Consider the following 15,899-nt stretch of genomic DNA (forward strand, 5'->3'; position numbering starts at 1 on the left):
AGCATTATCCAGGGAGGAAACAGGGGACATCGTGAAAAAAGGGCGGTGTGGATTCCTCTTAATATTATGTAGTAATAAGAAGCCGGAAGCGTAGCATTCCTCGGTGGAGCCCCGTATATTAATATTAACCCTTAATTAGGCGCATCAAAAAAGTCACACTTGTGTGACTTTTGCGCATTGGGTCTCCACTGACCCCAAATAAAAAAATTAAAATTAAGTTGAAGAAATGAATAAAAAGAAGTATTAATTATGCGAATTGTTAGAATGCTTTATGAATTATGATAATTAATCATAATAAGCAAAAGCCTTAATTTGCTTCTATACAACTAAAAAAATCAATCAACTACTGATCTGTCTCGAAATCTCATAAATGTCACTATGGTTAAGATCAAGATTTAAAAAATCTATTATTCACTTTGATAACCAGATTTTTTTTGCAGCACCGAAGGAAGTAGGTCCTGAGCTAATACTAACAAACATATTTTCCTCATTTGTATGATTTGTTACGCAATTCTGGTCATCACCCCCTCATCCTCAACATCATCACCATCCAGAGGTCAGGGATTATTTTAGGCATATCTAGGCTCTAAAATCTTGTCTGTTTGTGACGGACGGCATGAATCGTCATGCCGTCCGTCACAAATCGGTGCATAGTTTTGAAGTTCGCAGGCTATAGGCTCGCCAAATCTCTTTTGTCTCCAGAAACCTTCCAGCCGCCAGTGTATTTCACTATCTTGATCTATATTGAAATTTTTACAGAGCAATTATATAAAATAAGGTTATCAATAGAATGACATACTCATATATTTATAAATCATTCTAAATTATATCAAAAATAATCTAACAATTAAACATAATATTACAAAAATGGAAACTTGTCTTGTGACAAAAAGAGTCACGTAAGTGGTCGCATGGGGTCAGCGCTCAAGAGAGTAGCCACACATGCACCATCGTTAGCTAATTACCGGCTACTAGGTACATATAACTAATCTGTGTATTGTGTAACAGGCTACGACTTATTAGGATACCTCAATAGAAGTTAGGAAACTAACAAAAGCGTCGTTGCATTACTGGAACTCGAACACATTTTTTTTTCGGTTTGAAAGTGACCTGACCCCATGCGACCAATTAAGGGTTAATTAAGTGTGGGGGACTTAGGAAGGGTATAGATTTATCACAAAAAGTAATAAAACTAAATGAAATATTAATTTATCACAAGGAAACTGACCTGACTGAAATTAAAAAAACAGTAAAAAACTTCTTTTGTAATTTCTGAAATAAGTAAATATAATAATTAATTACGCACTCGGCCCTTGTGGCCCGGGGGCTCCGTATAATCGATACGTCATACGACAGATACGTTAGAGTAGTATGTAATACTGAATACATAATAATATAATTAGGTATGTTTTAGAGTCTCAGACTCAAAATCCGCCTGACTTAGCTTGTTTCAAGTTTATAAATAATAAGCAGCGATTTACAATGTTTAATAATTAATTGTAAAATTCTTCTTAAAGAAAGAGTAAAATGAAAGAAAGGCTACTTGTTGGCTTAGTTTTTTTATCGATGTTTTATGTAAGTAAATACTAGATGACGCCCGCAACAATTTCGTTTATCGCGCGGGAACCGTACATTTTTCGGTATAAAAAGTATCCTATGTCCATTCCCGGGACTCAAAGTACCTCCATACCAAATTTCAGCATAATTGGTTCAGCGGTTTGACCGTGAAGAGGTAACAGACAGATAGACAGACAGACAGACACATTTTCGCATTTATAATATTAGTATGGATACAGCTGATAATACCATCATAATCGGCAAATAATAATCTTATGCCCAAGGCAATGGACGCATATGTTATCTATCCGATAAAATCATTACGTTGGCAAATGTTGCAAAACATACACAAACTTAAGTCATAAAGTAAATAATATTTATTTACAATCAGGCTTCATATGGATCAAATCTCAGTTTTTCGATATAAATGTGATGCGTAAAAATGGGATTATATGAGAAGTTCAAGAAAAGTCTGAAAGGAAGGTAAGTTTTTCAAAGAGTGTTTGAACATATTATGTAGGTGAAATCTCTCCACAGTCCAAACCAAATTAATTTAAACAACAATTAGAAACCTATCATTAGAGCTAATTTATACTACTTATGCTACTTGCTTATCCCTATTTATCTTAAAATAAAGATCAAGTTATATTATTTTTTATAGTCATAAAATTGTGAAGTAAAAAAGTTAATTATTATGCATTAAACTCACAAATTAAACAAGACGAGCAAAGTGTTAGATCGACTAGAGCAGCTGATGTGGTCCAGTCAAATTAGGCTTAAATTAGGTAGGAACCTCGGAATTCGAGATACCCAGCTGTAAGTCTTTAAATACTTGTATATTGGCTCCCTCAATGTTGTCTCAAAACCTACATATGGTAGGGTGTGCGCAACTATTAAATTTCAAGGTCAAAAGGTCACAAAATCGGTTTTTGCCCTTTTTTTTGTAAATAATGATGTATTTAATTTCCTATGGGTTTTTTTGATATTTGTATTTATTACCATAATGTAGAATACAAAATTCTCTACAACTTCTGTTCAAATAAAATTTTTATGGTACGGTACGTATGTACGGTGAACCATTTCCGATAAAGAGGGCGGAGAGCGCGCGGATAATAAGTTTCATAAAAAAATATGCACCCGCTCCCGGCGCAAGTATTGCCAGCCAGGGCCCGATCTAGCTTTTTAGCCACTCCGGGTAGAGAACATTTTCACCAACCTTTACACGCAGAAAACCTATCAGAAAAACATAAGTTATGAGCAAGATGAGGGAATATTTAAGTAAACTACTAAAATATTTCCACTATCCAACATGAAGTAGGTTGGGAGGTAAAGTTCTCAAACATGAAGGTTGAAACTTGAAAAATAACTAATGAGTCTTTGCTGCTCCGAATTTTCGCCGCTCTGGGCAATTGCCCGATTCGGCCCCCCTTAGATTGGGCCCTGTTGCCAGACCGTACGTACCGTCGATAGCTCTGAAGCCAGCTTAAGATCATCACGCATCTATTTTCTATACAAATATTATTATATTATATAATTATAATTCTGCAGAGTTTGTTTGTTTGTTTGTTTGAACGCGCCAATCTCAGGAACTACTGGTCCGATTTGAAAAATTCTTTCAGTGTTAGATAGCCCATTGATTGAGGAAGGCTATAGGCTATATTTTATCACGCTAAGACTGATAGTAGCGAATAAATAGAGAAAAATGTGGAAAAAACGGGGAAAATTATATAAAAGGGCTTATTTGAACGCGCTAATCTCAGGAACTATTGGTCCGATTTGAAAAATTCTTTCAGTGTTAGATAGCCCATTGATTGAGGAAGGCTATATTTTATCACGCTAAGACTAATAAGAGCAAAGAAATAGAGGAAAATGTGGAAAAAACGGAGGGAAATTATTTGAAATTGCTTATTATCTTAAGAACTACTGGAGCACTTTTTATGTTATGGCAAACATGAAGAATAGACCACTTGAAGGGACAAGGGCTATTTTTTGCGGAAAAATGTACGGTTGCGTGAAATTCCTAAATAAAGAACTATGTACATCTATGTATATCTATACATCCATACATACATACATACATACATGCATATAAATGAAATTGGAGTGTCTGTTTGTAATATTGAAAGAACCGTTTTTTACTAGATGCATATGAATGTATATAGGGTATATACACCAAAACAACATTTTTTACAATTTTTGTCTGTATGTCTGTCTGTCTGTTTGTTCCGGATAATCTCTGAAATGGCTGGAGCGATTTTGACGGGACTTTTTTTGGCACATAGCTGATGTAGTAAGGCATAACTTAGGCTACTTTTTAACCGAATTCCGAAAAGGAGGAGGACATATTTCACTTTTTTTATATTGGTTCGCGGACAACTCCGTCGTTTGTAGACCGATTTCCATAATTTTGTTGTTGTATGAGATGTAGCCCAAATTTAGTAACATGATCACAAAAGTGATGATCTGATGATACAATCCATAAGAAATCGACAAGAAGGACATTTATGTAGAAACATAATAGTGATTTTACGTTTTTCTGAAGGATTTTAAGCTTAAACTACCAAAAAATAAGAATTTGCGCTGAAGTACACCCTGGTTCCGAAGAACACTTGCTGTACAGAACTCTTGAATCCTCATAGATAAAATATGCTCGGCAATTTTGCCGTTGTTTCAGCAACTAAAAGCATATTATTATGTCAATGTGTCAATAATACTAATCATCATCATCACTATAATAATGCCATGAATCATCACATTATTGTAAAAATCTTGCCTTTGATTATATTATTGTTCCACCGTTTGTTGACTGATTTTTAGGGTTCCGTAGCCAAATGGCAAAAAACGGAACCCTTATAGATTCGTCATGTCTGTCTGTCTGTCTGTCCGTCCGTATGTCACAGCCACTTTTCTCCGAAACTATAATAGCTATACTATTAAAACTTGGTAAGTAGATGTAATGTGTGAACCGCATTAAGATTTTGATACAAAAATGCAAAAAATATTAAAACATTTTAGGGGTGCCCATTGGTACAACTGAAAAAAAACTTTTTTCATCTAATATATGCGTGTCCCTGTCTTAAAAAATCATAATATTGAGGTTTTTAATATCAATTTTTTCTAACCTGAATAGTTTACGAGGGAGATTCTTCCAAAGTGGTAAAATGTGTAAATGTGTCCCCCCCCCCTCTAACTTCTATATGATGTACATTACTATAGAAACTACCAACGAAAATTTGTTTGAACGAGATCTAGCAGGTAGTTTTTTATACGTCAATATAAATTGGTAAATGGTAAACCTAAACTTTTCTTTCATTAAATCAACTGAAATATAAAAATAAATCAAAATAAACCTTATAGCTGCTGCGAAACCCTTCATGGGCGAGTCCAACTCGCACTTAGCCGGTTTTTACTATTTGGGTAAGGAAGGGGAAACTTTGTCTCTTTTTAAAAGCTTTTATTTAACTTGATCTGCATGTATGTAAGTATGTATGTTACGGTGGAATTTTGGAACTCAATTTTAAGGTAGATATTTCATTTTCTTTTTTTATCGCATTTTGCTGACGCGGACGAAATCGCGGGCAACAGCTAGTATATAATAAAATCGTAGGAAAGTCAATTCTGTACATTGAATATTTTTGTACAATAAACAATAATTGGGGACGTGATACTATGCTAACGCGGACGAAGTCGCGGGCAACAGCTATTCTTAATAATTTTGGCGCTTAGCTCTAATTTTTTTTTGTAAGTGCCTTCATGAGTCGGTCATTTTACAGCAATTATCAGTAATGTGAATGTAAATAACGTTAGACAACACAGACGAAATACTATATAACTAACCAAGTACGGTAGTTATTATTTATTACCACTATAATAATGAAGACGTTAGTGGGAAAATCGAACAAGTAACATTTCGTAACATACAGACAATAACTCATTTTTTCCTTACAATGTTCAGTACCTGGATGACCGAGCTTTGCTCGGTATAGCAAACACTCATTGACTTCGTGTTACTTAATAACGCCATCTGCTGGTCGTTGAAACAATTAGTTGCTCACATAATAGTATTATTATTCGCCAATAGATGTCAAAGGAACAGAGGGTGCTCTTGTGTACTGCGCACACACTTGGGCACTATAAATTACTCCTGCGTAGCTGGCCTGGTTTCAATGAAACCGGCCACCGTCACCGAAACCGGTGTGGAAGCAGAATCGAATAGAATGGAATTTAATTTTTCTATTTCAAATAGTTATTCCGGCCCTAAAGCCTTTATTTAAGCAAAAAAACGGAAGTTACTTACCTTATTCTTCCACTCACGTCTTGAATTATTGTAACCTGTTGTATAAGATCTAAGTTATAACCATATATTTTCCATTGGATCTTATTGTTACACCTTACTATTAATTCGAGTTATAAACTGATAGGACTAGTCTGTTTTGAGGTATTCAGTTTCAAAATTTTTAAAGTTTCTCAATTTTCCCACGCATATAGAGTGATGCCTCATTAGATGGGTTAGTTTAACTACTTGTTAAGGACTATATACGTAGCCTTGCAAGTAGTGCCGGTTTAAGTACTACCAGCGCCCTGATGCCCTGGGCGAGATTTCTTTGGCACCCCCTGTCGAGTTCTCGAATCGTCTCCGAGAGTCGCTGTACCTAACGCCGCTACTGCTTGAGAGCGTCTGAATTATGAAGTTTTTTTTTCAGTTTAAAAACATGGACTCGGTGCAACAGGCCGGAGCTCACCTCGTACTGCGGATGCTGCGATCTCTCCACCGGGATCTACATCAGATCAGTCGCTACTGTGGTGAGTACCAGAGAAAAAAGATGCAACGATCAGCCGGCAACGATTCATATTGAATTGATATAACTCGACCAAATGATGGAGGTCTGCCACCTGCCTTTGAATCTTCGATGGTACATTTTAGAAATTGATTTCAGACGCAGTAGAAAGCGGCGAGCCATTTTATTTAATCGGGTGATGTTAATTTAGTGTTATTCGCGATTTATTGTTAAGGCTTGACATAGCCTAAATAATTAACGCAATTAATCGGCCTATAAATCAATTTATAAGATAGTACAAATTTTATTTCCTTTTTTCATCAATTATATTCGCTAAAACATACAGGAAACAATACAAATTAGGTTAAGAACTGATATTTTTTGTATTCAGGTAAGCATTTTCCAAACATAGGTCGCATCATGCGTCTTTAGTATGTAGGTACGTGAGATTTGGAGCATCCAATTTTTTTTTTCTTTAAGTAGGAAGTTTAATTTATATATTTCAAAGGCTAGAAAAAGCCTTTTATTTGTCGATGCATTTAATGTTTTAGCTCTTACTTAAATAATTGCTCAACAAATTTTTTGAGATATTAAAACGTTTTTAAGTACTTAAAACTTATCATTTTTCTAAAAATTAAATACGCACAATAAGAACGTGTAACACACTTTTTGATACAACCCTTAAATCTACCCAAACCCTTTTATCTTGGTTACGACGAGCGTTAATATCTAAAAACTTTGCAAAAATCTAAAAGTTGTATTTAGCTTAGCAAAGCAAACTTTCTTTTTCAAAAATTATGTTTTTGGTTAATTTTCAATGTGAACAATCGGATAAGAGTCATTAAATAACAGGTACAAGAAAAAAAATTTCTTAATCGGTCTTATATGGTGAAATATTAATTTTTAATTAAGTACTTAAGTAAATAAAAAAATAAAAGCACAAAAAAAAATTTTGGTAAACTTTGCAAGTTATAGTGTAAAAAAGATAATGACATCTCCAAAACAAAAATCCATTCACTATTACAATTTTCGGAGGTTAAAACCTCTGGGCGCTCCACTAATATATATCAAATTTTAGCTCAAACTGTAGAATATTTCTAGGTGATAACAGCAGCGTCAATAATATTCAACTGTTTCCTACTCCTCTCCGTGATCGACGCGAGGAAGAGGATTCGCAATGCTGACATGGCCACCTTGGAAGAATTCCTCGACTCTGAGCAGCCAGCAGACCTGAATAGTGTTTTCATGATACTGGACGGCTTGGTAGCCTACTTGATCATCTGGAGTCACTTCAAACTCTTCTGTATCGTCCGAAACCTGTGGACTATTTACGCTCTTTATAAGGTAATTATTAGTATTTCAAAAGATTTTTTGCTCTTTAGCATGTGTTATGTCATAGTCATGGAAATTTCTGGCATCAATGAGTTAAAACTACTTAGTTGTTGATCTTGATATTAGACGGTGCACCTGAGTAAGCTCAATTTTTGTGTTCGGAGTGAAAGAAAAATCTTTCACTCCAAATACAAAAAGAACAATAAAAGAAAGATTTTGATTGTGATTTATTCCATTTTAGAAAAGGCGTCGCTCATTGAAGTTGTTACTGTACATAGGCGTACCCTGCTGGATTTTCGACGGATGTCTATCTATCATTGGTGGCATACTCTTGAGGTACCTAGCCAAAGGAATGTTGTTTATCAACTTTAGTAAGTGTTGCAATTCTCTGTCATCTGACAAAAATGCTAAAAATATGTACTTACTTATTTATGTTTTTTTCCAGTGTTCGAAGGCTACAATCTTCTGGCAATACACAGTAAATACAAGGATATTTCTGGAAAATCTAGAATAGTCAAAGACTTTGGTATAACCCCTGAAATAATCAGGCCGCATATAACAAGTGCACCAGAAACTCCTGTGGATACAAGAAGTGAGCCTCATTGCATCACTTGTAAATGCTTTGTTAGACACGATAATGATTGTCCGCATGTAAACAATTATGTTAATAATGTTGGAGCAACGCCAGTAGCTGCAGCTCAAACTATTGAAAATATGTTGCCTATTACTCCTGAAGCATTAAGTTCTACAGAAAACAAAAGCGAAGAAACTTTAAATTTTAAAGATAATCCAATAATTTTTAATCAAGATATACTTCAAGGTGTGCATACGGCTACACCAACTTCACAAACAAACGAAGAAGATAATATAAGAGATACAAATAAATATAGACCTCAAAGACCAACCACATTAGCTATAAGACCAATAGTCATCAAAGAAGAGAAGACAGACCTATGTGATACGCCCGTTATATACGATGAAACACAGTTCAATGTCGGAACAAGTTCAGTTATTGAAAGAGTGTAAATTAATTTTATCAAATGCTTTATACATTATACATGATATTAATAAAGTTTATGTTGCTCGAAGACTTTCTTTATTTCTAAATCCAGTTATAATTAAACAGATATGGTGTACTACAGGGATCTCTTTTAGCACTAACATTTTTTATCATTTTTACACAGAATGACGTCTCATTTTTGCAACAAATATTTGGAAAGCCCATTAGTGATAGCGATTTATAATATTTGGTTTATTCAGTGTATCTTATCTAATATCTACTAAAAGTGATCGTTTTGTGTAGGGCAGATAATAATGTTTATCGTATATCTTTAAACGAGCAATTTTTGTATATATAATAATAATAATACTCCCCACACCGGTTTCGGTGACGGTAGCCGGTTTCATTGAAACCGGGCCAGGTACGCAGGAGTAATTTTATAGTGCCCAAGTGTGTGCGTAGTACACAAGAGCACTCTCTATTCCTTTACTCTCATAACCCAGTAAGACGGAAGACCGACACGACTGGCGAGAGATCAGGCGCAGGACCGACTTTTTACATGCCCATCCGACGCATGGATCATCTTACTTGTCAGACAATCAGGTGATCAGCCTGCATTGTCCTAACCAAACTTGTAAATAACATGTTTCCAACGCGGGATTCGAACCCACGACCTCCGGAGTCGAGAGCGACGCTCTAACCACTAGACCACGCAGGCGTTATAATATCTTGTATATATATAATTGGAATCTCGAAATCGGCTCCAACGATTTTCATGAAATTTAGTATATAGAGGGTTTCGGGAGCGATAAATCGATCTAGCTAGGAATCATTTTTAGAAAATGTTATTTTATTCGTGTTTTATCCAATACCGAGCAAAGCTCGGTCAAACAGCTAGTAATTATAATTCAGTCATTTAACTTAGTAAGTCGTAGTCGCCCGTTGTCCAATGGTTCAGAGCATGGCTCTTGACTCGGAGATCGTGAGTTCGATTCCCGCGTTGGAAACTGTTATTTCCAAGTTTGGTTAGGACAATGCAGGCTGATCACCTGATTGTCTGACAAGTAAGATGATCCATGCGTCTGATGAGCATGTAAAATTTGGTCCTGCGCCAAACCTCTCGCCAGTCGTGTCAGTCTTCCGTCCCACTGGGTTATGAGAGTAAAAGGAATAGAGAGTGCTCTTGTGTACTGCGCACACACTTAGGCACTATAAAATTACTCCTGCGTATCTGGCCAGGTTTCAGTGAAACCGGCCACCGTCACCCAAACCAATGTGGGAGTTATTAGTACCTAAGTCATGGGTATTGCCCTTGTAATGTGTGCAATTTATTTAAATATTTTTATCATACCTGTTTATTTTTGGTCGCACAAACAATAAGTGAAGAGGTGAGTAGATGAAGTGGGTAGTTCTAACATTTTCGTTGACGTTTTTTTTAATAAGAGTCAATTCAGACCGCAACACGACGCGTAGATGCATTTCGTAAAGGTGCCCATACACGGGACAATTGGTCGTTTCGATCGATCGTCAAGAAAATCGTCCAATCGATCTTTTAAACGTAAAATCGTTTGCGATATTGCTACACACGTACAATTTGTCGTTCGATTTTAACATCGAGGAGATAAATCGTTACGATAATTGTCCCGTGTATGGCCACCCTTAGAATTTAGAAGTAAGTTATTAACGTTAAACCAATGTACTATTTTTGAGAGAGCACTATTTACCTCGTCGTAATTGACTGTTGTCGCTTCACTTTAAAAATAAGTGAAGTGTCATCAGCAAAAAGTACTATCTCATTATCCTTAACAAGATAAGGTAAGTCATTTATGTAGATGAGAAAAATAAATGTACCTAAAATGGATCCCTGTGGGACGCTTATTCTATTTTGGTCCCATTGGACCTTTTATTATTATATGCGACAGCCGGGTGCTGCTTGGTGATTGATGGGTTAATATTTTCTAAAACGCTTCATTATTATCAATAAGGTCATCAGGATAATATTTATTAAAATGACTAAAAGTTTCAGCGCCATTTTTTGCCCGTTCTTTTTTTTAAGTTTTAATCTATATTTACATTATTATAGTACTATTTTCAGCGATGGGGACCTGTATTTGGCCCGTGATTGGCTCCTATTGCTGCTGTGATCTTGAAAAAGGAATATACATAAGTTCTCTTATATCAACCGTAAGTATTACCTGCTCTTATGGTTGTTTGCTGTACTCATACCCATCATACAGATTTGTTATTATACCTAAAATAGCTAAATGCATTCGCTTGTAATGTAATGTTACAGAGTCGAGCATTACATATCAGTGAGGGAGGAGAACCGAGCATTACAATGCGCACCTTGTAATGAACAGGACTCGAATATATATATATATTTTTTTTTTATGAAATAAGGGGGCAAACGAGCAAACGGGTCACCTGATGGAAAGCAACTTCCGTCGCCCATGGACACTCGCAGCATCAGAAGAGCTGCAAGTGCGTTTCCGGCCTTTTAAGAGGGAATAGGGTAATAGGGGAGGGTAGGGAAGGGAAGGGAAGGGAATAGTTGAGGGTAGGGAAGGGAATAGGGTAGGGGTTAGGGGATTGGGCCTGCGGTAAACTCACTCACTCGGCGAAACACAGCGCAAGCGCTGTTTCACGCCGGTTTTCTGTGAGAACGTGGTATTTATCCGGTCGAGCCGGCCCATTCGTGCTGAAGTGTGGCTCTCCCACGTATATACAGGGTGTCAAAAGACCGCTTCCGATAACTTCGTGGGGTTATTATAGGGCATGAGATATATCCATTGGTGCAAGAAATTTTCATGTAATCGCCAGTTTTTAAAATAGTCAAAATTTTCAACACGCAATGTATAATGCGTGCAGTTAATGCGCGATAATATCGCCCGCCGCCGATGAATGAAACCCCGGGCCGAGCCGGCCCCCCCGCGCCGCCCGCGCCGGCCCCCCCGCGCCGCCCGCGCCGGCCCCCCCGCGCCGCCCGCGCGGAATACCGCGCGCGCGGCTCTGCGCTAGTCATGAGTTAAGGCAAAACAGCTGATCGTGGTGTGCCCTATACCCTAGCCCGTAGGTAGTGAATAAACCATCATATTGTAATGATTATTAAATTACAATAGTTTCACGATTTAACAAAATGTTACAATTTATTAATTACCGTTTCTCAGGTTTTTACTAAAAAATACTCAGTTTTTACTTCCGGCCAAAAAGGAAAAGAAATCATAATTCACATCTGATCATCATCCGATTTACACATCTGTAAAAATACATACACAGTTACCTACTGCACCTATCAATACCTATCAATGGAAAACATACGTGATAACATGTTCACTGACCTGTGATCAGCTGTCTGCTTTTATGAAATGCAGTTCGAACTGTGCTCCATGATCCATCTAACTCGATGTAGATTGCAGAGTTATTCAACACTTAACAAAAGTAATTACAGGAGACATTCCAATTCTTTAAACACTTTTTATTGCACTGTTTAAACCGCACTATCGTCTATCGACGACGATGTTCACCTGTTCCTTAAAGCATCGCACATTCATCGGACGTATCTTGTCACGGCCCGTTATTAATTACAAACATAAAAAAAATAGTTAACAATACACAAAACAAGCAATATGACAACATCTAAACGTAAAATTACAAAACTTAAACAAAAACGTCACAGTACCTACACCAGCACGGCGCGTGTTAGACAGCCGACTGAACAAAATTGAAGAAAAAACTTTGTAAAATAATAGGGATGTATCCCTGTGCAATGTGAATATTTTGAGTAATCGATAATTTTTTTATCGATAAATCGTATTAATTGTTTTACATACGAGTACGTATTGATTACTGTCAAACGAAAAATAAACAAATACCTACTCAATATTAAGAAAAGCGACAATAATTAAAAGTTATTTAATTAATTAGGTAAGTATTATTAAAGTATTTTCATTGGTACGTAGACGCTTATACGCGCATACGTAGACGCGCATAACGCGTACCACGGTATAACAATCACTTTATCACGGTAATGTAGGTATCGAATTTAAAAAATGAGATGAGATCTACTAAATAATAGTTATAATTTTTATTATTTAATGGTAATTTAAATATCGACTAAATAGTATTGAATTTATACGGTACAACACTTAGATTGTCCTTGAAATGGATTAGCGACACGTGCGTCGTGCACAGTGCAGAGCGGCGCGCTTTGTCGGCGCCGCGATCAAAGCAAGCCGCCGCCGTTCGGTGTCTTTTGACTACTTCCGAAAGTCGATACACGACGAACATTATTTCAAAAATTAAAATAGATTTTTTAATTTAGTAGCCATTTGAACATTGAGGTAATAGGTTGTTAGAGTTGTTAGGAGATAAGTTTGATTTTTTAACAATTACTTCAAGTATCAAAACGTGGTAGTATTGTGTAAAGTGTTAATAATTGATTATTATTTCAGTTGTAATAAAATACTTTGTGGTGTGATACATTTTGTTAACGAGAAGTGTTTTTGACGTTCTTGTTGGTGACTGGTCTTATTGCTTGGTGTTAAGGACTATTTTCAAAATGCATAAAGAAGTAAGAACACTTGAACTCAACATTTTTCACGTAAGTTAATTGCCAGTTTTATGTATGAGGTTTTTTCGTGTATCATCTGTTATTTCGATTGATAAGTGACGATTGCGGATAAACAGTTCATCCGCATAGGTTTCGTTACTTACGATGAACTTTTTAACTAGTCTAATAATCTTAGAAGTTTGCCATACTGTCGTAAGTTGTGACACATGCACAGACAGTTACTTACAGTTTTCTACATGAGCTACCATTAAACTCTTAACACTGCAAGTAGCTTAGATGAGAGTTCAGAGGTCAGAGTTCTAAGTTCCACGTCATGGTGACCTTCATGGGTTTGAAATTGAAAAGACACCACATACATTAGGGTTTCTGTGTGTTCTGTCGTAACTCGTAGTGTATCGTCATTCGTCGCATACGACCTTTCGACTTAGCGTGCGTAGGCCGGAGCTAACAGCTGATTAACGCGGTCAACGTTCTCGGGTTTGTACTCGGAACACGAGAACGTTTACCGCGCGCTTGCAAATGCTTATTGGGGTAAAAATAATAAAATTAAAAAAAATATTTTAAAATATTTTTCTATGTGGTTTATTATCATGTTTAAAGGGTTTTAATTATAAAAAAATAAAGATAAAAAATTAAAAAAAAATAAAAAAAAATAAAAAAAAAATACATATTCGTAATCAGAAAATGTAGTATAATCATACCCCAAAGTTATCGGAAGTGGTCTTATTACACCCTGTATAATGTTACATTACACGCGAATGCAACATGCAACCTGAAATCATTTATCAAACTTGTTATTACTGTTAATTTGAATTCACGTATAGGTGCTATTCCATTTATTGCTAAAACAAATTAAATTTTATCTACTACGTTATCGATAATATCTGGCAAAGACTTGTTACATATTAAGGACGCTATCACAAAAATTATTACAAAAATTAGCAGGTCAGTACGAATATCGACGTTAAGTACATTAAAATAACATTCAATATCAGCGCGCCTTGTACAGTGGCGGTTACGACGCTCGCCGCGTTCTTGATAGGGCGAAAATGTATGAAGAAATTTGAGAGCGTTTCTTATTTTTTTTATAAATGGAAATGTTATTTATTTTTATATAAAATATTTAGCTATTCGTACGTATAGGGACTAATTATGCAACTTTTTTTTTGTATATTTATTTTCCTTAATTCAGTGTATTTAGCTATAACGGTACTTAATCAAACCCCATTTTTTTTAATCTTTTGCGATTATTATGATGGTTAAAACGTATTTATGTGAAAATTTTGTATGCGGCTATAACATTTTTATAGTATAGACGTGGAGATGAATATATTATCTTTCATTTGAAACCAAAATATCCTCGCAGTGTGACTGGTAATTCTTTAAAATGGTACCTGAAAATCGCTGATATTTGTGAAAAAATGTGATAGCGTCCTTAAAATATTGATAGTAACTTGAATATCGTAGTTTTCTTAAAATTTATCTACTGATATTTTAAACTTTATATAATATTTGAGTTACTTGAAACATATTATCTTTACATTGCAGGTTATTATTCCAGGTTGTAATATTTGTGAGAGCTGTATTCAGCGGATTGCTTCTTTTGAATTTTTTTGGAGGAGTAGATTCTTTAAACGATGACGAAGACACGTCACACATATTTGTGATCCAACTCTGGATTATTTTTCACTTTGTATATGCCACTATAATCATGTTAACTACATACAGTATTGTAAAGGTAAGTTTGAGCCAAAGAATAGGGTTGTTTTTTAAGGTTCCGTAGTCAACAAGGAACCCTTATAGTTTCGGTTTGTCCATCCGTCTGTCTGTCTGTTTGTCCGTCTGTCAGTTTGGAAAAGGAATCATGGAAGGAAGGATATCCCGGCTAGGAAGACTTCATAGGTTTTTGAGTTTTAGTCGATTCACAAAAAAAAATGTATTCGGCGAAGTATAAAGGAACTTTTTGTTCAAATTCCTTTGAACATAACTGAGATGATGTTGTTAGTAGTGTTAAATACGTTATAAATGTAAATGTACACTCATTGACCATACAAAAATTATCAAAAACTAGTGGTACTACGGAACCCTATATTGTGCGTGGCCCGACACGCACTTGGCCGGTTTTTTAATTACAGGGTGCAATTAAACCTTCCGGCCAATTTTAGATAATATATTGATCCTTGTTTAAAAATAAAAATACACGTATTTGTTCCTTTTATAACCACTCAGTACTAAAATGGTGAGGCTTTCGAAAGTTATCCTACAAAATATCGACACTTTATTATGTGATACTATACGCCATGCGCCGTTCCGCCTTATCGCAACGTATTTCATTGATAACAATAGTGTTATTATCATAAGTTGCGAATTTTCCCTTCATACTTTGACGGGCTTAGGACTGGACCGTCAAAATGTATTAAAGGATGTAGGTATGTTTAGAATGAAATTAATTGATACACATGTAAAAATTATCAAAAGAATAGAAAAATTACAACTTCTTAATTACGAATAAAAAGTACTTTAGAAATTTACTCCACCACCACCTTTACAACCATAGCATCAAATACAAATTATAGCCCTTAAATTAATTAAAAAAAAATCTAAATCGGCACAGAAACGACAAAATGATGAGGAAAAATCTGAAATAACCTACCTACAAAAG

The 15,899-nt window shown here is 35.7% G+C and overlaps 1 protein-coding gene across 1 annotated transcript; it reads left to right on the plus strand.

The window, feature by feature from the left end:
• The first annotated feature begins 1,842 nt into the window (after positions 1-1,842).
• Positions 1,843-8,717, plus strand: LOC121734732. The gene is made up of 5 exons (XM_042125333.1): positions 1,843-2,040; positions 6,261-6,360; positions 7,437-7,679; positions 7,909-8,038; positions 8,113-8,717. The coding sequence occupies exons 1-5, from the start codon at positions 2,000-2,002 to the stop codon at positions 8,691-8,693; spliced, it is 1,095 nt and encodes a 364-aa protein (XP_041981267.1). The 5' UTR covers positions 1,843-1,999; the 3' UTR covers positions 8,694-8,717.
• Positions 8,718-15,899: the final 7,182 nt, after the last annotated feature.

Source organism: Aricia agestis, chromosome 16 (genome assembly GCF_905147365.1).
Source record: "Aricia agestis chromosome 16, ilAriAges1.1, whole genome shotgun sequence".
In the NCBI taxonomy this organism is placed as follows: Eukaryota; Metazoa; Arthropoda; class Insecta; order Lepidoptera; family Lycaenidae; genus Aricia; species Aricia agestis.

Coding starts and splice junctions, on each gene's coding strand:
- LOC121734732 (XM_042125333.1), top strand. CDS start 2,000: ATGGGATTATATGAGAAGTTCAAGAAAAGTCTGAAAGGAAG. Junction 7,680..7,908: donor CTATTTACGCTCTTTATAAG/GTAATTATTAGT, acceptor ATTCCATTTTAG/AAAAGGCGTCGCTCATTGAA. Junction 8,039..8,112: donor AATGTTGTTTATCAACTTTA/GTAAGTGTTGCA, acceptor GTTTTTTTCCAG/TGTTCGAAGGCTACAATCTT.